This window comes from Salmo trutta, chromosome 40 (assembly GCF_901001165.1).
Source record: "Salmo trutta chromosome 40, fSalTru1.1, whole genome shotgun sequence".
In the NCBI taxonomy this organism is placed as follows: domain Eukaryota; kingdom Metazoa; phylum Chordata; class Actinopteri; order Salmoniformes; family Salmonidae; genus Salmo; species Salmo trutta.
In genome coordinates, this window is record NC_042996.1 from 7,255,637 (window position 1) to 7,278,703 (window position 23,067).

General features: G+C 45.3%; 1 protein-coding gene across 3 annotated transcripts in view; it reads right to left on the minus strand.

Annotated features, from left to right (window-relative positions):
* The window catches only part of LOC115180478 (ankyrin repeat and sterile alpha motif domain-containing protein 1B), a 205,502-nt gene that overhangs the window by 36,350 nt on the left and 146,085 nt on the right, over window positions 1-23,067 (minus strand). For all 3 annotated transcript variants that reach the window (XM_029742607.1, XM_029742606.1, XM_029742609.1), the window contains 2 exons: window positions 7,283-7,390; window positions 6,065-6,265 (listed from right to left, as the gene is read on the minus strand). In XM_029742607.1, coding sequence (XP_029598467.1) covers window positions 6,065-6,265; window positions 7,283-7,390 — 309 coding nt within the window. The remainder of the gene's footprint in view (window positions 1-6,064; window positions 6,266-7,282; window positions 7,391-23,067) is intronic.

The window sequence follows — 23,067 nt, forward strand, 5'->3', positions numbered from 1 at the left end:
AAGAGAGATGGGGAGAGACAAAGATAGAGCCAATTATATAAAGAACAGAAAGAGCACAGAGAAAGAGAGAGAGCCTCATTATCCCTGTAATGGGGCCCAGGGCATGATCTCTGACTGCCTCAGTAGTAATGGGGGGAGTAGGGCATGATCTCTGACTGCCTCAGTAGCAATGGGGGGAGTAGGACATGATCTCTGACTGCCTCAGTAGCAATGGGGGGAGTAGGGCATGATCTCTGACTGCCTCAGGAGCAATGGGGGGAGTAGGACATGATCTCTGACTGCCTCAGTAGCAATGTTGGGAGTAGGACATGATCTCTGACTGCCTCAGTAGTAATGGGGGGAGTAGGGCATGATCTCTGACTGCCTCAGTAGCAATGGGGGGAGTAGGGCATGATCTCTGACTGTCTCAGTAGCAATGGGGTGGAGTGGGGCATGATCTCTGACTGCCTCAGTAGTAATGGGGGGAGTGGGGCATGATCTCTGACTGCCTCAGTAGTAATGGGGAGGGAGCAGGGCATGATCTCTGACTGCCTCAGTAGTAATGGGGAGGGAGCAGGGCATGATCTCTGACTGCCTCAGTAGTAATGGGGAGGGAGCAGGGCATGATCTCTGACTGCCTCAGTAGTAATGGGGGGAGTAGGGCATGATCTCTGACTGCCTCAGTAGTAATGGGGAGGGAGCAGGGCATGATCTCTGACTGACTCAGTAGCAATGGGGGGAGTAGGGCATGATCTCTGACTTCCTCAGTAGCAATGGGGGGAGTAGGGCATGATCTCTGACTGCCTCAGTAGTAATGGGGAGGGAGCAGGGCATGATCTCTGACTGTCTCAGTAGTAATGGGGGGAGTAGGGCATGATCTCTGACTGCCTCAGTAGTAATGGGGGGAGTAGGGCATGATCTCTGACTGCCTCAGTAGCAATGGGGGGAGTAGGGCATGATCTCTGACTGCCTCAGGAGCAATGGGGAGGGAGCAGGGCTTGATCTCTGACTGTCTCAGTAGTAATGGGGGGAGTGGGGCATGATCTCTGACTGCCTCAGTAGTAATGGGGGGAGTGGGGCATGATCTCTGACTGCCTCAGTAGTAATGGGGAGGGAGCAGGGCATGATCTCTGACTGCCTCAGTAGTAATGGGGGGAGTAGGGCATGATCTCTGACTGCCTCAGTAGCAATGGGGGGAGTAGGACATGATCTCTGACTGCCTCAGTAGCAATGGGGGGAGTAGGGCATGATCTCTGACTGCCTCAGTAGTAATGCGGAGGGAGCAGGGCATGATCTCGGACTGTCTCAGTAGTAATGGGGGGAGTAGGGCATGATCTCTGACTGACTCAGTAGTAATGGGGGGAGTAGGGCATGATCGCTGACTGACTCAGTAGTAATGGGGGGAGTAGGGCATGATCTCTGACTGCCTCAGTAGTAATGGGGGGAGTAGGACATGATCTCTGACTGACTCAGTAGTAATGGGGGGAGTAGGGCATGATCTCTGACTGACTCAGTAGTAATGGGGGGAGTAGGGCATGATCTCTGACTGCCTCAGTAGTAATGGGGGGAGTAGGGCATGATCTCTGACTGACTCAGTAGTAATGGGGGGAGTAGGGCATGATCCCTGACTGCCTCAGTAGTAATGGGGGGGAGTAGGGCATGATCTCTGACTGCCTCAGTAGTAATGGGGAGGGAGCAGGGCATGATCTCTGACTGACTCAGTAGTAATGGGGAGGGAGCAGGGCATGATCTCTGACTGACTCAGTAGTAATGGGGGGAGTAGGGCATGATCTCTGACTGCCTCAGTAGTAATGGGGAGGGAGCAGGGCATGATCTCTGACTGCCTCAGTAGTAATGGGGGGAGTAGGGCATGATCTCTGACTGCCTCAGTAGTAATGGGGGGAGTAGGGCATGATCTCTGACTGCCTCAGTAGTAATGGGGGGAGTAGGGCATGATCTCTGACTGCCTCAGTAGCAATGGGGAGGGAGCAGGGCATGATCTCTGACTGCCTCAGTAGTAATGGGGGGAGTAGGGCATGATCTCTGACTGCCTCAGTAGTAATGGGGGGAGTAGGACATGATCTCTTACTGACTCAGTAGTAATGGGGAGGGAGCAGGGCATGATCTCTGACTGCCTCAGTAGTAATGGGGGGAGTAGGGCATGATCTCTGACTGCCTCAGTAGTAATGGGGGGAGTAGGACATGATCTCTGACTGACTCAGTAGTAATGGGGGGAGTAGGGCATGATCTCTGACTGCCTCAGTAGTAATGGGGGGAGTAGGGCATGATCTCTGACTGCCTCAGTAGTAATGGGGAGGGAGCAGGGCATGATCTCTGACTGCCTCAGTAGCAATGGGGAGGGAGCAGGGCATGATCTCTGACTGCCTCAGTAGTAATGGGCGGAGAGGCAATGTGGAGGGAAAAGGGGGAGAAAGGGAGAGATGAGGAAGGAAAGAGTGGAAAGTAAAACATCAGAGAGAGAGAGTATATGAGAGTGAGAGGAATAGAAGATTCTCCATAATGATCCCCTCTACACGACCTTGCTGACTCACTGCACTCACCTGAGTGCTGCTCTAAAGAGGCCAATGTTGTGAGTTGTGACACAAACGCACTTCAAGGAGTCAGTCGTGTAGAAACATAAGTGTGTGTCTGGTGCGACAAGCTCTGTGAATCACACACACTCTCACACACACTCCGGATGGACCCTAATCGGGTTAGGGTCCATCCGGACCCCTTGAAGTGCATTTGTGTCACGACTTACAACATTGGCCTCTTTAGAGCAGCACTCAGGTGAGTGCAGTGAGTCAGCAAGGTCGTGTAGAGGGGATCATTATGGAGAATCTTCTATTCCTCTCACTCTCATATACTCTCTCTCTCTGATGTTTTACTTTCCACTCTTTCCTTCCTCATCTCTCCCTTTCTCCCCCTTTTCCCTCCACATTGCCTCTCCGCCCAGATCAAAGGAACGCTTAAGAGAAGCTGCTCTCCCAGATGCCTCTGATTCGCCGACCGTGCTTTCATAGGTTGGTGGAGAGGTTCAATAGGATGATCATGGATTTTGGTAGAGAGGTTACCATACTGTACCATGCATGCTAATATTCAGTGCATTCGGAAAGTATTCAGTCCCCTTGACTTTCCACATTTTGTTAAGTTACAGCCTTATTCAAAAATATATATATATTTTTTCAAAATCAATCTACACACAATACCCCACAATGACAAAGCAAAAACAGTTTTTTAGAAATGTTTACACATGAATTAAAAACAAAAACTGAAATATCACATTTACATAAGTATTCAGACCCTTTACTCAGTACTTTGTTGAAGCACCTTCAGCAGCGATTACAGCCTCAAGTCTTCTTGGGTATGACACTACAAGCTTGGCACACCTGTATTTGTGGAGTTTCTTCCATTCTTCTCTGCAGATCCTCTCAAGCTCTGTCAGGTTGGATGGGGAGCGACGCTACACAGCTATTTTCAGGTCTCTCCAGAGATGCTCGATCAGGTTCAAGTCCGGGCTCTGGCTGGGCCACTCAAAGACATTCAGAGACTTGTCCCAAAGCCACTCCTGCGTAGTCTTGGCTGTGTGCTTAGGGTCGTTGTCCTGTCGGAAGTTAAACCTTCACCCCAGTCTGAGGTCCTGAGTGCTCTGGTGCAGGCTTTCATCAAGGATCTCTCTGTACATTGCTCCGTTCATCTTTGGCTCAATCCTGACTAGTCTCCCAGTCCCTGCTGCTGAAAAACATCCACACAGCATGATGCTGCCATCACCATGCTTCACCGTAGGGATGGTGCCAGGTTTCCTCCAGACGTGACACTTAGCATTCAGGCCAAAGAGTTAAATCTTGGTTTCAGACCAGAGAAGCTTGTTTCTCATGGTCTGAGAGTCTTTAAGTGCCTTTTGGCAAACTCCAAGTGGGCTGTCATGTGCCTTTTACTGAGGAGTGGCTTCCATCTGGCCACTCTATCATAAAGGCCTGATTGGTGGCGTGCTACAGAGATGGTTGTCCTTCTGGAAGGTTCTCCCATCTTCACAGAGGAACTCTAGAGCTCTGTTAGAGTGACCATTGGGTTCTTGGTCACCTCCCTGACTAAGGCCCTTCTCCCTCGATTTCTCAGTTTGGCCGGGCGGACAGCTCTAGGAAGAGTCATAGTAGTTCCAAACTTTTTCCATTTAAGAATGATGGAGGCCACTGTGTTGTTGCAGATCTTCAATGCTGCAGAATTCTTTTGCTACCCTTCCCCAGATCTGTGCCTCGACACAATCCTGTCTCTGAGCTCTACGGACAATTCCTTCGACCTCATGGCTTGGTTTTTGCTCTGACATGCACTGTGGGACCTTATATAGACAGATGTGTGCCTTTCCAAATCATGTCCAATCAACTTAATATACCACAGGTGGACTCCAATCAAGTTGTAGAAACATCTCAAGGCTGATCAATGGAAACAGGATGCACCGGAGCTCAATTTCGAGTCTCATAGCAAAGGGTCTGAATACTTATGTAAATAAAGTATTTCTGTTTTTAATTTTTTATAAATTATCAAACATGTCTAAAAACCTGTTTTCGCTTTGTCATTATGGGGTATTGTGTGTAAAGTGATGAGGAAAACATGTTATTTAATACATTTTAGAATGAGGCTGTAACATAACAAAATGTTGTGTGCATCTGCACGCACAGTGAGGCGAAGACTTTTGGAGGATGGCCTGGTGTCAAGAAGGGCAGCAAAGAAGCCACTTCTCTCCAGGAAAAATATCAGGGACAGACTGATATTCTGTAAAAGGTACAGGGATTGGACTGCTGAGGACTGGGGTAAAGTCATTTTCTCTGATGAATCCCCTTTCCGATTGTTTGGGGCATCCGGAAAAAAACTTGTCCGGAGAAGACAAGGTGAGCGCTACCATCAGTCCTGTGTCATGCCAACAGTAAAGCATCCTGAGACCATTCATGTGTGGGGTTTGTTCTCAGCCAAGGGAGTGGGCTCACTCACAATTTTGCCTAAGAACACAGCCATGAATAAAGAATGGTACCCTGATGAAGACAGCTTAGCTGTCGAAACGTTGGTTATTAAAATTTTTGCATCTGAGCTCTTAGAGTGTGCGGCTTTCCTTTATTTTCTAAAGAATGGTACCAACACATCCTCCGAGAGCAACTTCTCCCAACCATCCAGGAACAGTTTGGTGACGAACAATGCCTTTTCCAGCACGATGGAGCACCTTGCCATAAGGCAAAAGTGATAACTAAGTGGCTCGGGGAACAAAACATCGATATTTTGGGTCCATGGCCAGGAAACTCCTCAGACCTTAATCCCATTGAGAACGTGTGGTCCTATCCTCAATTCTGACAAACTCCAAGCATTGATTATGCAAGAATGGGCTGCCATCAGTCAGGATGTGGCCCAGAAGTTAATTGACAGCATGCCAGGGCGGATTGCAGAGGTCTTGAAAAAGAATGTTCAACACTGCAAATATTGACTCATTGCATCAACTTCATGTAATTGTCAATAAAAGCCTTTGACACTTATGAAACGCTTGTAATTATACTTCAGTGTTCCATAGTAACATCTGACAAAAATATCTAAAGACACGGAGGCAGCAGACTTTGTGAAAATTAACATTTGTGTCAGTCTCAAAACTTTTGGCCACGACTGTATATATATGTATTTTTTTTATAATTGTTGTTGGACATAAAATAAATGATCTCAAAGGGATTTTAATTTGTTCCCAAGTACAGTACTTTCCACGTATAAATAGAGGCATATGTGATCTTATCCCAAAATAATCAAGGTTTGAAATTATTCTATTTTTATCTAATACTTTATCTGTTTGGGATTCTTGCGGTCAATTTGCAGTGTACAAATGATTTATAACATCGTTCTGCCCCCCAACCATCTGAGAGGATGAATGATATGTCATATTATATTAGTCATCATGGTTTCATAGTTTGGTAAAGACGTCAAATAGGGACACACAGGAAATGACTTGTGAGAGGCTGCTGTCTATTCCTCTCCCTTTCTTCCCTTCCTTCCTTCCCTCCCTTCCTCCCCCTCTTCTCCTTCCTCCCCTTCCTCCCCTCCCCCCTCTCACCATGCTGACTTGGGCCATCTGCCGCTCCAGTTTGGAGCGAGGCATCTCCTCTAAGTAGTTGTCGTTGGAGCGCTGGCGGCGCCGTGCGTCCGCCTGCATGATGAGGTGCTGCACGTCCAACGAGCCCCCAGGGACGCCCGCCGTGGTGTATGCAGCCTGGCCCGGAAGGATCTGGGGAGGGGTGTTGCAGCCACCGGGCTCCTGGGAGGATGGATGGACAGAAGGGAGGGGTTATTAAATGGTGGTGAAGTGTGCCATGTGATGCTTTTGAGGCTCCATGATAGGCTGTATCTAGAAAAGGAGAGGTCAAATGTCAAGACTGCCACTACTGGCTATTCCCAATGTGGGCATGCCTCAAGGGGGGGCTCAAATTAGGGTAGACAATAATGGTATAATGATTCCACTACATAGTGATTGCCTTGCTAACCTGTTATCTCATTATTTTCACTAGCATACCTCTTAAAATGAAGCTGCTGTGTTGAGCATGCATTCTAAGTGGTATCTAGCGGTATGCTTTTGGATCGTGGCAATATGCTATGCTGAATAAACCTTCAGCCTCCTCTCTGTTTGCTAGCCTGGCTCTGGACGTGCACATCAGACTAGATTTGCAGTGGAGACACAGCCCAGCCCCTCTGTCTGGACCGATTTGTTAAATGGAATGAAAGCAGGCGTCTGGGCCTTGAGAGGCTGCAGAGGAGCAGCCACATCTTGGCTGCCGGATCAAATTGAGTCCCAGGAGGTGAAGCATTTCCCGGGCCTTTGTTAGTTGAACATTAGACCCATACACACTGGGGAATGGAATCCAGCATCTTGTAATTAGTATCCAGGACCGGCAGGGAGAGGGGAAACTGCGGTGCTATTGTGGTCCTGGCGGCATCCATTTTGTGTCTGCCGGGAGACTTGTGAAGGCTAACAACAGCAGTGGAGATATTTCCCCTAAGCTCACTGAATCTCTGTGTGCTGTCTCTAGGACTACTACCATCTGGGAGGGAAGAGAGTGAGGACACACACACACACACACACACACACACACACACACACACACACACACACACACACACACGTACGTACACTGCACACACGTACACATGCACTGCACACACACAAACACACACACACACACACACGTACGTACACTGCACACACGTACACATGCACTGCACACACACACATACGTACACTGCACACACATACACACACACACACAAACACACTGACCCGTAGGGAGATGGCCCGTGGGGGTTTCTGTGGAGGGTCTTGGTGAAGCCTGTCTCCCAGCGAGGCCAGGATTCTCTTCCTGTGTCCTATCAGACTGACCTTCAACACCTAGGGAGGAAGAGAGACGCAGGTCAACAACCTATCAACACAACTGTTAGAACACAAATATCAACATGTATTTAACATGGAATCAACTAAGCATGTAATAAGCCCTCACTGAAGTAAAACCCAGTTATGAGAGTGTTGGATTCAAATCCTACCTCTATTGGTAGTGAGGCACTCTGGAATAATACAAAGACCACAATAATAAACTGACAACAACACATTTATAACAATGGTGATATGGTGACATCATATGTGACTGAATGAGGTAAAACCAGATGTTGTAATCAGAGGAGGCTGGTGGGAGGAGCTATAGGAGGACAGGCTGATCATAATGGCTGGAATGGAATAAATGGAATGGGGTCAAACATGTGGTTTCTATACATTTGATGTGTTTGATACCGTTAAACTGATTCCCTTCCAGCCATTACAATGAGCCCGTCCTCCTATAGCTCCTCCCACCAGCCTCCTCTGGTTGTAATAAGCAAAACATATGAGTGTTTCTATTAAACATTAATATATTCAAATAACCGGGCTTTCAAAGAAGGCACAATGAGTCATAATGGTAAAAACACAGAGCAGAACATATGTAACATCATTACTAGAATTATTATCACATAAAGGCACCAGCCTGGTCCACTGTTACAAGGTAATTAGGTTTGCAGTGAAACACACACACACACACACACACACACACACACACTTTTTAGTTTGGTTTGTCCTTCCTGTCACATTCTGCAGGGGGTTTAAAGGGCTGCCAAAAGACTGGCTCCAACACCCTAGATGTGGGTGTGTGTGTGGCTCATACACTGTCTTGGCAGTAAGCTCTTCTCCCAAAAGGCAGTGGATGTAAGTGTGTGTTGGTGTGTGTGATGTGCATCAATGAAGGATGTGTGTGTGGATAAGAGGACAGAGGATGTAGGTGTGTGGTGTGTTCCAGCTAGAGAGTTGGTAATTATAGTGAGTCTGAGACCTAGCCGTGAGTCTAAAGACTCTCCCTACGCTACCTCCATTACCTAACACGCACGCACGCACGCACGCACGCACGCACGCACGCACGCACACACACACACACACACACACACACACACACACACACACACACACACACACACACACACACACACACACACACACACACACACACGTGTTATTGATTCCTTCCTCTCCAGCCCTCACTCACCAATTACTGGCCCGCATCTGTTACCCCACACATTTAAGAGCAACCAAAAGAGAATTCTAAATAAACTCAAATGATTCATTTCCCAATGCAGAAACAAGAAGAACATGTATTTTCCTATACAGGAAACCCAGATTGCGGCTTTGATTGAATAGATACTATATGTTATAATTATGGCCATCGGCCATATGAAAAGCACCATATTTAAATGTTAATGCCACACTATGAAATAATCAATGGTCTTTTTTAAATAGAGGAGTGTTCGGCTAAACAAACAGGCTCTAAACATTCAGGCAGTTCAAAAAATAAGAGAACGGCTTGATCATCGTCTAACACTGTTCTCTCTTCCAGAAAAAAATGATTCTAATCGGCAAAATTACCATGATCAAAGACGTGCATTTATATGTCATTCTGGGTTTTGATGGTTGGAGATTTCATTGGCATATTTTGTGAGGCTATCGCTCTCTCTCTCTCTCTGTCTGTTACACAAACACACGTAAGCAGATCCAATTATTAGCCAGCTCCATTCTCCCTCTTTCTCCTCACGTCACACACACATCTTGTTCTTTGTTTGACCAAAACATATGCTATTCAGATCCTGGGGGAGTACATTACAATGTTAACTCAATGGACGAGGACTGAAATGTAACCTGACCAGTTACTGTTAGCTCTCTCTCTACCCCAACAGTATGTATGTGTTCTCTCCACAGTATGTGTGTGTTCTCTCTACAGTACGTATGTGTTCTCTCTACAGTATGTATGTGTTCTCTCTACAGTATGTATGTGTTCTCTCTACAGTACGTATGTGTTCTCTCTACAGTACGTATGTGTTCTCTCTACAGAATGTATGTGTTCTCTCTACAGTACGTATGTGTTCTCTCTACAGTACGTATGTGTTCTCTCTACAGTATGTATGTGTTCTCTCTACAGAACCTATGTGTTCTCTCTACAGTATGTATGTGTTCTCTCTACAGTATGTATGTGTTCTCTCTACAGTATGTATGTGTTCTCTCTACAGTATGTATGTGTTCTCTCTACAGTATGTATGTGTTCTCTCTACAGTACGTATGTGTTCTCTCTACAGTACGTATGTGTTCTCTCTACAGTATGTATGTGTTCTCTCTACAGTATGTATGTGTTCTCTCTACAGTACGTATGTGTTCTCTCTACAGTACGTATGTGTTCTCTCTACAGTATGTATGTGTTCTCTCTACAGTATGTATGTGTTCTCTCTACAGTACGTATGTGTTCTCTCTACAGTATGTATGTGTTCTCTCTACAGTACGTATGTGTTCTCTCTACAGTACGTGTGTGTTCTCTCTACAGTATGTGTGTGTTCTCTCTACAGTATGTGTGTTTTCTCTACAGTATGTGCGTGTTCTCTCTACAGTACGTGTGTGTTCTCTCTACAGTACGTGTGTGTTCTCTCAATAGCATGTGTGTTCTCTCAATAGCATGTGTGTTCTCTCTACAGTACGTGTGTGTTCTCTCTACAGTATGTGTGTTCTCTCTACAGTATGTGTGTGTTCTCTCTACAGTATGTGTGTGTTCTCTCTACAGTATGTGTGTGATCTCTCTACAGTATGTGTGTTCTCTCAACAGCATGTGTGTGTTCTCTGTACAGTATGTCTGTGTTCTCTCTACAGTATGTGTGTTCTCTCTACAGTATGTGTGTTCTCTCTACAGTATGTGTGTGTTCTCTCTACAGTATGTGTGTGTTCTCTCTACAGTATGTGTGTTTTCTCTACAGTATGTGCGTGTTCTCTCTACACTACGTGTGTGTTTTCTCAATAGCATGTGTGTTCTCTCTACAGTACGTGTGTGTTCTCTCTACAGTATGTGTGTTCTCTCTACAGTATGTGCGTGTTCTCTCTACAGTACGTGTGTGTTTTCTCAATAGCATGTGTGTTCTCTCTACAGTACGTGTGTGTTCTCTCTACAGTATGTGTGTTCTCTCTACAGTATGTGTGTTCTCTCTACAGTATGTGTGTGTTCTCTCTACAGTATGTGTGTGATCTCTCTACAGTATGTGTGTTCTCTCAACAGCACGTGTGTGTTCTCTCTACAGTATGTGTGTGTTCTCTCTACAGTATGTGTGTTCTCTCTACAGTATGTGTGTTCTCTCTACAGTATGTGTGTGTTCTCTCTACAGTATGTGTGTTCTCTCTACAGTATGTGTGTTCTCTCTACAGTACGTGTGTGTTCTCTCTACAGTACGTGTGTGTTCTCTCTACAGTACGTATGTGTTCTCTGTACACTATGTGTGTGTTCTCTCTACAGTATCTACAGTATCTGTTCTCTCTACAGTATGTACAGTATATGTTCTCTCTACTGTATGTACAGTATGTGCTCTCTCTTCAGTATGTGTGTGTTCTCTCTACAGTATGTCTAAGAATGTGTTCTCTCTACAGTATCTACAGTATTTGTTCTCTCAACAGTATGTACAGTATATGTTCTCTCTACAGCATGTGTGTGTTGTATCTACAGTTTGTGTTCTCTCTACAGTATCTACAGTATGTGTTCTCTCTACAGTATGCACAGTATGTGTTCTCTCTACAGTATGTGTTCTCTCTACAGTATGTACAGTATGTGTTCTCTCTACAGTATGCACAGTGTGTGTGTTCTCTCTACAGTATGTGTTCTCTCTACAGTATGTACAGTATGTGTTCTCTCTACAGTATGTGTGTGTTCTCTATACAGTAGGTACAGTATGTGTTCTCTCTACAGTATGCATAGTATGTGTTCTCTCTACAGTATGTACAGTATGTGTTCTCTACAGTATGTGCGTGTTCTCTCTACAGTATGTACAGTATGTGTTCTCTCTACAGTATGTACAGTATGTGTTCTCTCTACAGTATGCACAGTATGTGTTCTCTCCACAGTATGTGTGTGTTCTCTCTACAGTATGTACAGTATGTGTTCTCTCTACAGTATGTGTTCTCTCCACAGTGTGTGTGTTCTCTCTACAGTATGTACAGCATGTGTTCTCTCTACAGTATGTACAGTATGTGTTCTCTCTACAGTATGTACAGTATGTGTTCTCTACAGTATGTGCGTGTTCTCTCTACAGTATGTACAGTATGTGTTCTCTCTACAGTATGTACAGTATGTGTTCTCTCTACAGTATGCACAGTATGTGTTCTCTCCACAGTATGTGTGTGTTCTCTCTACAGTATGTACAGCATGTGTTCTCTCTACAGTATGTACAGTATGTGTTCTCTCTACAGTATGTACAGTATGTGTTCTCTACAGTATGTGCGTGTTCTCTCTACAGTATGTACAGTATGTGTTCTCTCCAGTATGTACAGTATGTGTTCTCTCTACAGTATGCACAGTATGTGTTCTCTCCACAGTATGGGTGTGTTCTCTCTACAGTATGTACAGTATGTGTTCTCTCTACAGTATGTGTTCTCTCTACAGTATGCACAGTATGTGTTCTCTCTACAGTATGTACAGTATGTGTTCTCGCTACAGTATGCACAGTATGTGTTCTTTCTACAGTATGTACAGTAGGTGTTCTCTCTACAGTATGCACAGTATGTGTTCTCTCTACAGTATGTACAGTAGTGTTCTCTCCACAGTATCTACAGTATGTGTTCTCTTTACAGTATGTACAGTATGTGTTCTCTCCACAGTATGTACAGTATGTGTTCTCTCTACAGTATGTGTTCTCTCTACAGTATGTACAGTATGTGTTCTCTCTACAGTATGTGTGTGTTCTCTATACAGTAGGTACAGTATGTGTTCTCTCTACAGTATGTACAGTATGTGTTCTCTACAGTATGTGCGTGTTCTCTCTACAGTATGTACAGTATGTGTTCTCTCTACAGTATGTACAGTATGTGTTCTCTCTACAGTATGCACAGTATGTGTTCTCTCCACAGTATGTGTGTGTTCTCTCTACAGTATGTACAGTATGTGTTCTCTCTACAGTATGTGTTCTCTCCACAGTGTGTGTGTTCTCTCTACAGTATGCACAGTATGTGTTCTCTCTACAGTATGTACAGTATGTGTTCTCGCTACAGTATGCACAGTATGTGTTCTTTCTACAGTATGTACAGTAGGTGTTCTCTCTACAGTATGCACAGTATGTGTTCTCTCTACAGTATGTACAGTAGTGTTCTCTCTACAGTATGTACAGTATGTGTTCTCTCTACAGTATGTACAGTATGTGTTCTCTCTACAGTATGTACAGTATGTGTTCTCTCTACAGTATGCACAGTATGTGTTCTCTCTACAGTATGTACAGTATGTGTTCTCTCTACAGTATGTACAGTATGTGTTCTCTCTATAGTATGTGTTCTCTCTACAGTATGTACAGTATGTGTTCTCTCTACAGTATGTACAGTATGTGTTCTCTCTACAGTATGTACAGTATGTGTTCTCTCTACAGTATGCACAGTATGTGTTCTCTCCACAGTATGTGTGTGTTCTCTCTACAGTATGTACAGTATGTGTTCTCTCTACAGTATGTGTTCTCTCCACAGTGTGTGTGTTCTCTCTACAGTATGTACAGCATGTGTTCTCTCTACAGTATGTACAGTATGTGTTCTCTCTACAGTATGTACAGTATGTGTTCTCTACAGTATGTGCGTGTTCTCTCTACAGTATGTACAGTATGTGTTCTCTCTACAGTATGTACAGTATGTGTTCTCTCTACAGTATGCACAGTATGTGTTCTCTCCACAGTATGTGTGTGTTCTCTCTACAGTATGTACAGCATGTGTTCTCTCTACAGTATGTACAGTATGTGTTCTCTCTACAGTATGTACAGTATGTGTTCTCTACAGTATGTGCGTGTTCTCTCTACAGTATGTACAGTATGTGTTCTCTCCAGTATGTACAGTATGTGTTCTCTCTACAGTATGCACAGTATGTGTTCTCTCCACAGTATGTGTGTGTTCTCTCTACAGTATGTACAGTATGTGTTCTCTCTACAGTATGTGTTCTCTCTACAGTATGCACAGTATGTGTTCTCTCTACAGTATGTACAGTATGTGTTCTCGCTACAGTATGCACAGTATGTGTTCTTTCTACAGTATGTACAGTAGGTGTTCTCTCTACAGTATGCACAGTATGTGTTCTCTCTACAGTATGTACAGTAGTGTTCTCTCCACAGTATCTACAGTATGTGTTCTCTTTACAGTATGTACAGTATGTGTTCTCTCTACAGTATGTACAGTATGTGTTCTCTCTACAGTATGTGTTCTCTCTACAGTATGTACAGTATGTGTTCTCTCTACAGTATGTGTGTGTTCTCTATACAGTAGGTACAGTATGTGTTCTCTCTACAGTATGTACAGTATGTGTTCTCTACAGTATGTGCGTGTTCTCTCTACAGTATGTACAGTATGTGTTCTCTCTACAGTATGTACAGTATGTGTTCTCTCTACAGTATGCACAGTATGTGTTCTCTCCACAGTATGTGTGTGTTCTCTCTACAGTATGTACAGTATGTGTTCTCTCTACAGTATGTGTTCTCTCCACAGTGTGTGTGTTCTCTCTACAGTATGTACAGCATGTGTTCTCTCTACAGTATGTACAGTATGTGTTCTCTCTACAGTATGTACAGTATGTGTTCTCTACAGTATGTGCGTGTTCTCTCTACAGTATGTACAGTATGTGTTCTCTCTACAGTATGTACAGTAGTGTTCTCTCTACAGTATGTACAGTATGTGTTCTCTCTACAGTATGTACAGTATGTGTTCTCTCTACAGTATGTACAGTATGTGTTCTCTCTACAGTATGCACAGTATGTGTTCTCTCTACAGTATGTACAGTATGTGTTCTCTCTACAGTATGTACAGTATGTGTTCTCTCTACAGTATGTGTTCTCTCTACAGTATGTACAGTATGTGTTCTCTCTACAGTATGTACAGTATGTGTTCTCTCTACAGTATGTACAGTATGTGTTCTCTCTACAGTATGTACAGTATGTGTTCTCTCTACAGTATGTGTTCTCTCTACAGTATGTACAGTATGTGTTCTCTCCACAGTATGTGTGTGTTCTCTCTACAGTATGTACAGTATGTGTTCTCTCTACAGTATGTGTTCTGTACCTGTGCCTGACTGCACCCTGCTCCCATTTGCATTTAAATGAAATTCATTGTCTGCGTATAGAGACTGAGTGACTGCTACAGTGGCTCTAGCCTACCCTACACGCTCAATATACTCCTTCTTTCACTCTTCCTCTATTGCTTCCATCCCCAACTCCATATTCAATTGCATTCAATCCAATTCAATAAGCTCTGCTGATACGATAAGCCAGTAGGTCACATTGCCAAAGCCAAGACACAGTAGAAATACAAAGGGGAATATTTATATTACACTTAATCATCATAATACACAGCAAAATATCAGTCTCTCTTCTCTCTCTCACTCAATATCATTCTATCGCTCTTCCCTCCTCCCCACCTCTCTCATCCCTTCTTCTGTCTATCTCTGTCTCTGATGGCAAAGTGACAACCCATCTCTATCACTCTTTCTCTCTTTTGCTCGCTCTATTCCTCTCTCAATCCCTCTTTTATTCTCTCTCTCTGTGTCTCTTCAGATTGCAGTGTTTTGCTGGGACATTGCCGGAGGGATCAAGCTGGTTAACTTGCCTTGCGGTGTTGACAGTCTTCCTTTAAATGAAACGGTTTGGGACGTAGCCTCTAGTCGTTGTCTAGAGTCCGTGTGTGTGTGTGTGTGTGTGTGTGTGTGTGTGTGTCTGTGCCTGCGTTCATGTGTATCTCTGTCTGTCTGTCTGTCCGCACTGTGAGAGTGTGTGGTCTGCTCGCTCTGAAGAGAGTTAGTGCCAACGTGTGTGTGTGTTTTCGCTGATCGATGGAGTAATCCCGTTAACGTTCCCGTTAGTCCAGGGGAACAACTCTGATTACAGGCTTAACCGGGACAGACACGGTAACGACCCTAATCCTCTAAACTCCACTGCAATGCCAGAGGACACCACACACACACCATCAGCGAACTGTGACTACAGAGACAGTTTGGAAAAATAGTTCACTGTCTCTCCCTCCCAGTCCTATGAAGGGGAAGGAAAATAGTGGTTATACAATAACTATATTCAGACACTGTTGAAGGACTTCATAATAAAAGAAACATGTTTCAGAACGGAAGCCTTGACTATGCCTCGCCAGTAAGACTTTCATGCCAAAACATGTTGCTTTACGACAACAACGCCTCAAACAGATTCGTACTGTGAACTGGTGGACAAACAAGGATACGGTTGGCTGCAACTGACCACTGGTTAATCACTGGACTTTTCCCTCATTTAGGATCCTGTCACAAAGGGATGCCTTCACTGACCAATGGGAGAGCTAGGTTGACAGGCCGGCTCATTTGAGCAGATAAAAGGAGGGCGGGAGGGAGGGAGAAACTAGCCGAGTCACTGTCGGTGCTCACAATACCGTTGTAGTTTTAATGATGAGAGAACAAGACCAACTCTCTTCCTCGTTTATCCATCTCTTGCTGTCCCTCTATATATTTTTCTCCAGTTCCCACTGTGTATGCAGTTCTCTCTCTTCCTCCCTTCTCTCTTTCTGTCCCTCGCTCTCTTTCTGACCGTGTCTACCTATCCTCTCTCCCTCCCCATCCCCTCTTTCCTATTGTCCTCTCTCTTTCAACCTACCTCTTTTTCCGTCCCTCTCCTTCCTCCCTCCCTCTTCCCCTCTCCCTCCTACTGTCCCCTCTCTTTCTACATCTCTTTCCATCTCTTCCCCCTTCCTCCCTCTTCCTCCTACTGTCCCCTCTCTTTCTACCTACCTCTCTTTCCATCCCTCCCCCCTTCTCTTATTCTACCCCTCCCTCCTTCTATCTATCAAACTGATAGACTAATTGCCTGGTGAGAGAGCGCGGTCCCCTGGTGTGATTGCCCTGATTGACCTAGCAACCAAAAGCGTTGACTTTGCGTTTGAAAAGGGCCTAAAAGCTCTTATTCCACTCCAACAATCGCAACCACCTTCAGACAGCGTGACCGTGTCTCTATTGGTTTGTGTCCGTGTTTGTACACGCGCACGTGTGTGTGTACGCGTTTTTGTGTGAGTGTATGTGCGTCCTCCAGCCGGTCAATATAACCCAATCAGAACTCCCCAGACAACTCTACAAGTCACGACACCAAGCCGTCGACAAGACCTTTTCATCCTTTCCAGGTCAATTCTGTCATGGACTCTGGATTGGTTGAGCTCAAGGACATTGCCTTGGCTCCATTGGATCAAAGCATGTCTGGTGAACGCCAGTCACTGTCACTAAGGATCTAAGACAGACTGAATCCTATATGGCACCCTATTCCCTATGTAGTGCAATACTTTTGACCAGAGCCCTATGGGCCTGGTCAAAAGTAGTACACTATTTAAGGAATAGGGTCCCATTTGGGAAGCAGACAGACTGACTGAAAACCCACAGTGATGTTGATCTCCACCATCAGCTGTGGGTCTAAATCGTCTGGTGTCAGTAGTAAGATGAAAAGGAAGGGGACAGGAAGGGATTGTGACTGCATTGGCCTAGCCTGGTCAAACCGGACTAAACATTACGCTCCCTGTTGTTTCGTAGCATTCAGTCTAGTTTAACCAGGCTAGCATTGCCCATGACAGCCTAGTTAAGTTTGCATGAGCAGGCAGGCATTGACTTATGGCAAAGAGAAAGGCCTTAGAACAAAATACAAATCCCATTGAGACAATGTATTTATGTGTGTACCTGGACAGGTGTGGGCATGTTGTGGTGTGTATCGAGTGGTTGTGTTGTTGTTGTTTCTGTTGGTTTGTGTTTATAAATAAAAACGTATAAAGGAAGAGCATGTCCCCATAGACCACAGAGACCCTAGCCTTCACTTAAAGCTAGAGTCTGTGACTCGGCCTCAGCTGTGTATCAAAACAAGTACAGGGACCCTGATGTGTTGTTTTTTCAAATCGCAGACCGTAGCTTTAAACAATGCAGCGTAGTGTGAGCAGGTTGAATACACTGTTTGCGTCCTGTGGCAAAGTTTCTATTACTGTACCTTCAACAAGTCACGTCTACTGTATAATAATGTGCAGATCTGGTGTGTGTGTTAGTCCTCCTTCCTCTTCCTCTCCCCCCTCTCCCTGTCGTTGGCTTCGTTGGAATTACTGGTCTTCCTAAAGGCCCTTCTGTTGTCTATTCTGATTGGAATTGATTTGGCTGGAATATCTATTGCTACAAGACTATTGCAGTGCAGGCTCTAGTCTACACACACACACACACACACACACACACACACACACACACACACACACACACACACACACACACACACACACACACACACACACACACACACACACACACACACACACACACACACACACACAAATACAGACAGACACAGTCCCAATGGTCATCACTATCACCGTGGAGACCAAGCCTCTGCCCTCACTCTCTCTTCCTGATCCATTTTTAACCAGCGCCTCTCCTCCTCATCGGACAACTGGAGGGAAACCAGAGACCACCGGTTGCCTGGCAACCACAGTACAGTAAAGACAAAGCTACTGCTATGGCTGAGATGGGTGGGCTTTGCGTCCTCAAACTGATCATCAATCTATACAGTCTATGTGTTTTTCAGGATGTACGTTTATAATGATTCAGTGTCTCTTTGTTGTAGAACAATAATGAACAGATCTAAAAATCAACAATATATGGATTCAATGCAGAGGCAATCCACAGGAAATAGTCTATTCCAGGGGACCAATGGGGAAGCTTGTTTTGTTCACCGGCAGCCTGAAGAGCCAATAGGAGTTTTATTAAACTCCCTTCGCCATGGATACATCTCCATTAATAGATAGTGTTAAATGGGACTGGGAGCATTGGCTCAGTGTGTGTCTGTGTGTGTGTCTGTGTTCCGTTTGTGTCTGAGAGACAGAAATAGCGCCAAATGGAGGAAAAATACGACAAATGCTGGAGGAAACACACACACAAGTGAGCTCATGAATACATGGGCAGGCTGAGTAGATGTAATAACCAACAAGACGCAGGTCTGAAAGGAGGAGAGGAAACAGACTGTGATATTTGTCTGGGTTATCATTTACATTGAGTACTTCAAAGCCTCTGATGAAACCAATAGGATTTCACACAGCCAAGAAGAGTCTCTGTCTGCATCACAAATAGCACCCTATTCCCTTTGTAGTACACTTCTTTTGCTCAATATAGGGGATAGGTTGCCATTTGGGACAGAGACTCTCTATATGTCTCAGTGAACCAATCACTGCACAGTTGTAATGCTGTTACTATTTCTCTATATGTCTCAGTGAACCAATCACTACACAGTTCTAATGCAGTCACTATTTCTCTCTATGTCTCAGTGAACCAATCACTGCACAGTTCTAATGCTGTTACTATTTCTCTATATGTCTCAGTGAACCAATCACTACACAGTTGTAATGCTGTCACTATTTCTCTATATGTCTCAGTGAACCAATCACTACACAGTTGTAATGCTGTTACTATTTCTCTATATGTCTCAGTGAACCAATCACTGCACAGTTCTAATGCTGTCACTATTTCTCTATATGTCTCAGTGAACCAATCACTACACAGTTGTAATGCTGTTACTATTTCTCTATATGTCTCAGTGAACCAATCACTGCACAGTTCTAATGCTGTCACTATTTCTCTATATGTCTCAGTGAACCAATCACTACACAGTTGTAATGCTGTTACTATTTCTCTATATGTCTCAGTGAACCAATCACTGCACAGTTGTAATGCTGTTACTATTTCTCTATATGTCTCAGTGAACCAATCACTGCACAGTTCTAATGCTGTTACTATTTCTCTTCCTGTGTTCTTCCCCATCAGAGGATGTGTTAGTTCTTGGTTCTGCTGTGATTATATAATGGTAAACGCAGCATGTGTGAGGAGTGGAAAGGACAAAAGGGATCTGTTATACACACATACAAACAAGTACAAACATGGACACATGCAAGCATACACACACACAAATGCACGCACGTACACACACAAGCATACACACACTAGCCTTGATCTACCAATGACGCTTCAACGGACTGTGAAAATTCCTTAAACACATGTTGCTCAAAATGTCACCATGTGATACTACTTGGTTGGCCAGAGGGACACAGTTCAGTTGGCTGAGGTGATGTAATAATCACAAAACACACCCTATTGCTTCCTATAGTGTAGTACTGCTGATCAGAACAGGCTCTGGTCTAAATGATGGCCCTATAGGGAATAGGGTGTCAAAGTAGTGCACTATATAGGTAGTAGGCTGTGTTTTGAGAAGTAATGAATGAGTAGGACTAATGTAGGTAAGTCCATTAAGGTTGACTGAAGTGTAAAATGATTTATGGTCGTCAATTAAGCGGAATATTGTACGTGTCACAACCCCTATGTGAGGTGATGATTTGATTGGCCAGGTGGTCAGGTGGGGCAGGGTGAGCAGCATGATGGCTGAGTATGATTGGTCACCTGGCGTCAGTGTAAAACAAAGGCAGGTGGTAGGATTTGCCTCTACCCCTTCACTCTGTTTGCTCAACAGCTGTTGTGGAAAACATGTCTGCTGTCTTGCTGCAACCTGCCTCCTTCTCTCCCCCCACTCTCCCCCTATTTCATTTGTTCCGTTTCTCTCTCTCGAATTCCCTCCTTTCTCAAGCCCAACCCCTTCTCTCTTCTCTCTCTCTGCCACTTTTCTTTCTCCCTTCATCTCCCTCTCTCATTCTTACCTCTCTCTCTCTCCCCTTCGCTCCTCTCTATATGGTGAGATTGGTCGCCAATGCGTTACAGATCTAGGGTTAGCCAAGGTAAAGTCTCCAATAGCAGCTGTGCAATAACCCCGTCAACCACCATCACTATACTAATCTACCCATGTAAGCTACCTACACACCACCTACCACCCCCATGTAATGCAATAGTTGGGCTGCATTCCATTCCCTCCAGGCCCTAGTGTGCAATTCTCTTACAGCATACCTGTACATGTCCTAACTTAGAGAGTGGGAGTACCGAAAAAAGAATGGAGAGGAACAGAGAGAGATTGAAATCATCTAAGTTGATGAGCAAGTACATTAACATATGTTCTAAATGTGATGAACAGACAGAGACAGAATCAGGGCTGAAGTCCCAACAGGAGATCTGAGAGGTCCATCTACACCAAGCCCTCAGGGCCTGTTACGCAGCCTGCCCTGGGATGTGTGTGTTGGCCTACTATATATTTCTAGAAATGTGTGTCTTCATGTCTAAATGGTTGTGAGTGTATGTATGTGAGTGACTGTGTGTTCCCACTAAACTCAAGCACTCTATGAACCCCTCTACACACACACACACACACACACACACACACACACACACACACACACACACACACACACACACACACACACACACACACACACACACACACACACACACACACACACACTACTTTCACCACCGCTGCACAGCCACAGCAATTCCCAGCCCAGGACAGCAGGACTCAGATCTCTCTTTTATGCAACTGTGTACAGTACATCTCCAAAACACACACAGATTAAAACAAATACAGAAATACGGGCAGGTATTTCACACACACACACACGGAATAGTCACTAGTCAGCAGGATTGATTGAACGGCACAGAAGCGTTTCATACGTTCCCATCCCCTCGGGCCACTGCACCCCATAGAACACACAACCTCTAGAGAAGAGAGAGAGAGCGAGAGAGAGAGAGCCATACTACAAAAAACGCAGAGAAAGAGGCAGCAGCAGCACCAAACAGCACCACTAATAACGCTCCTCTCCCCTTCTGTCTCCTCTCTTTCCCTGTACAGTATATCTCCATCCCCCCTCACTCCTTCCCCTTCTGTCTCCTCTCTTTCCCTGTACAGTATATCTCCATCCCCCCTCACTCCTTCCCCTTCTGTCTCCTCTCTTTCCCTGTACAGTATATCTCCATCCCCCCTCACTCCTTCCCCTTCTGTCTCCTCTCTTTCCCTGTACAGTATATCTCCATCCCCCCTCACTCCTTCCCCTTCTGTCTCCTCTCTTTCCCTGTACAGTATATCTCCATCCCCCCTCACTCCTTCCCCTTCTGTCTCCTCTCTTTCCCTGTACAGTATATCTCCATCCCCCCTCACTCCTCTCCCCTTCTGTCTCCCCTCTTTCCCTGTACAGTATATCTCCATCCCCCCTCACTCCTTCCCCTTCTGTCTCCTCTCTTTCCCTGTACAGTATATCTCCATCCCCCCTCACTCCTTCCCCTTCTGTCTCCTCTCTTTCCCTGTACAGTATATCTCCATCCCCCCTCACTCCTTCCCCTTCTGTCTCCTCTCTTTCCCTGTACAGTATATCTCCATCCCCCCTCACTCCTTCCCCTTCTGTCTCCTCTCTTTCCCTGTACAGTATATCTCCATCCCCCCTCACTCCTTCCCCTTCTGTCTCCTCTCTTTCCCTGTACAGTATATCTCCATCCCCCCTCACTCCTTCCCCTTCTGTCTCCTCTCTTTCCCTGTACAGTATATCTCCATCCCCCCTCACTCCTTCCCCTTCTGTCTCCTCTCTTTCCCTGTACAGTATATCTCCATCCCCCCTCACTCCTTCCCCTTCTGTCTCCTCTCTTTCCCTGTACAGTATATCTCCATCCCCCCTCACTCCTTCCCCTTCTGTCTCCCCTCTTTCCCTGTACAGTATATCTCCATCCCCCCTCACTCCTTCCCCTTCTGTCTCCTCTCTTTCCCTGTACAGTATATCTCCATCCCCCCTCACTCTCTCTAATCATTCTTTCCCCTTCTTATTCCCCGTAGACTTACCTTTCTTCCGAAGGGGGTATTCTGTACCAAAGGTCTTGGAGAGAGGAACACGCAATTCCAGCAGCTCTTCTCTGTGTTCCCCCAGAGCTGTGTGCTCCCCCTCTGCTTCTCAGAGAGACGGACTAATACATGTAGCTCCTTTTAGCTGTGAGTCACAATCCAGTCCAGCAGTAAATAGCAGAGAAGAGGAGGAGTGTGTCCTCTCTCTCGCTCTCTCTCTCTCTCCACGCTTTGTCTCCTATCTCCTCTCTGTACACTCCCCCTTCTCACTCTCCTCTTTCTTTTTCCTCCTCTCTTTCCCTCCCTCTCTCTCTCTCCCTCCCTCCGTCCCTCTCGTTCTCCAGATTCCAGAGGTTTTCCACCGTTCTGCCACTCCTCCTTCCTCCTCAGCTGCGGCAGAGAGACTGTCTCTCCTACATCTCTGCCTGAAACCCCCGCTCTACGCTGCTCGCTCTTTCCCTCTCTCCACCTCGTTACTATGGAGATGCGGGGCCCATACAGAGATGGGCTCATGCACACTGGCTGTCGGTGTAGGTGAGTGAGTGAGTGTATATGTGCCTAAATGCGTGTGCATATGTCAGTGCATACCAGTAATGCAGAGCTCCTGTGCATCCCTGCATATCTCTCTACCACTCTCCAATGAGCTAAGTCACCCATTATAATCCGACACCACACTACAGCCTAGAACAGAATAACACGGAGATAACGGAGATAACAGAACACAGCTGACTGAAGCTCTCCTCCCTCAGGTTCTTT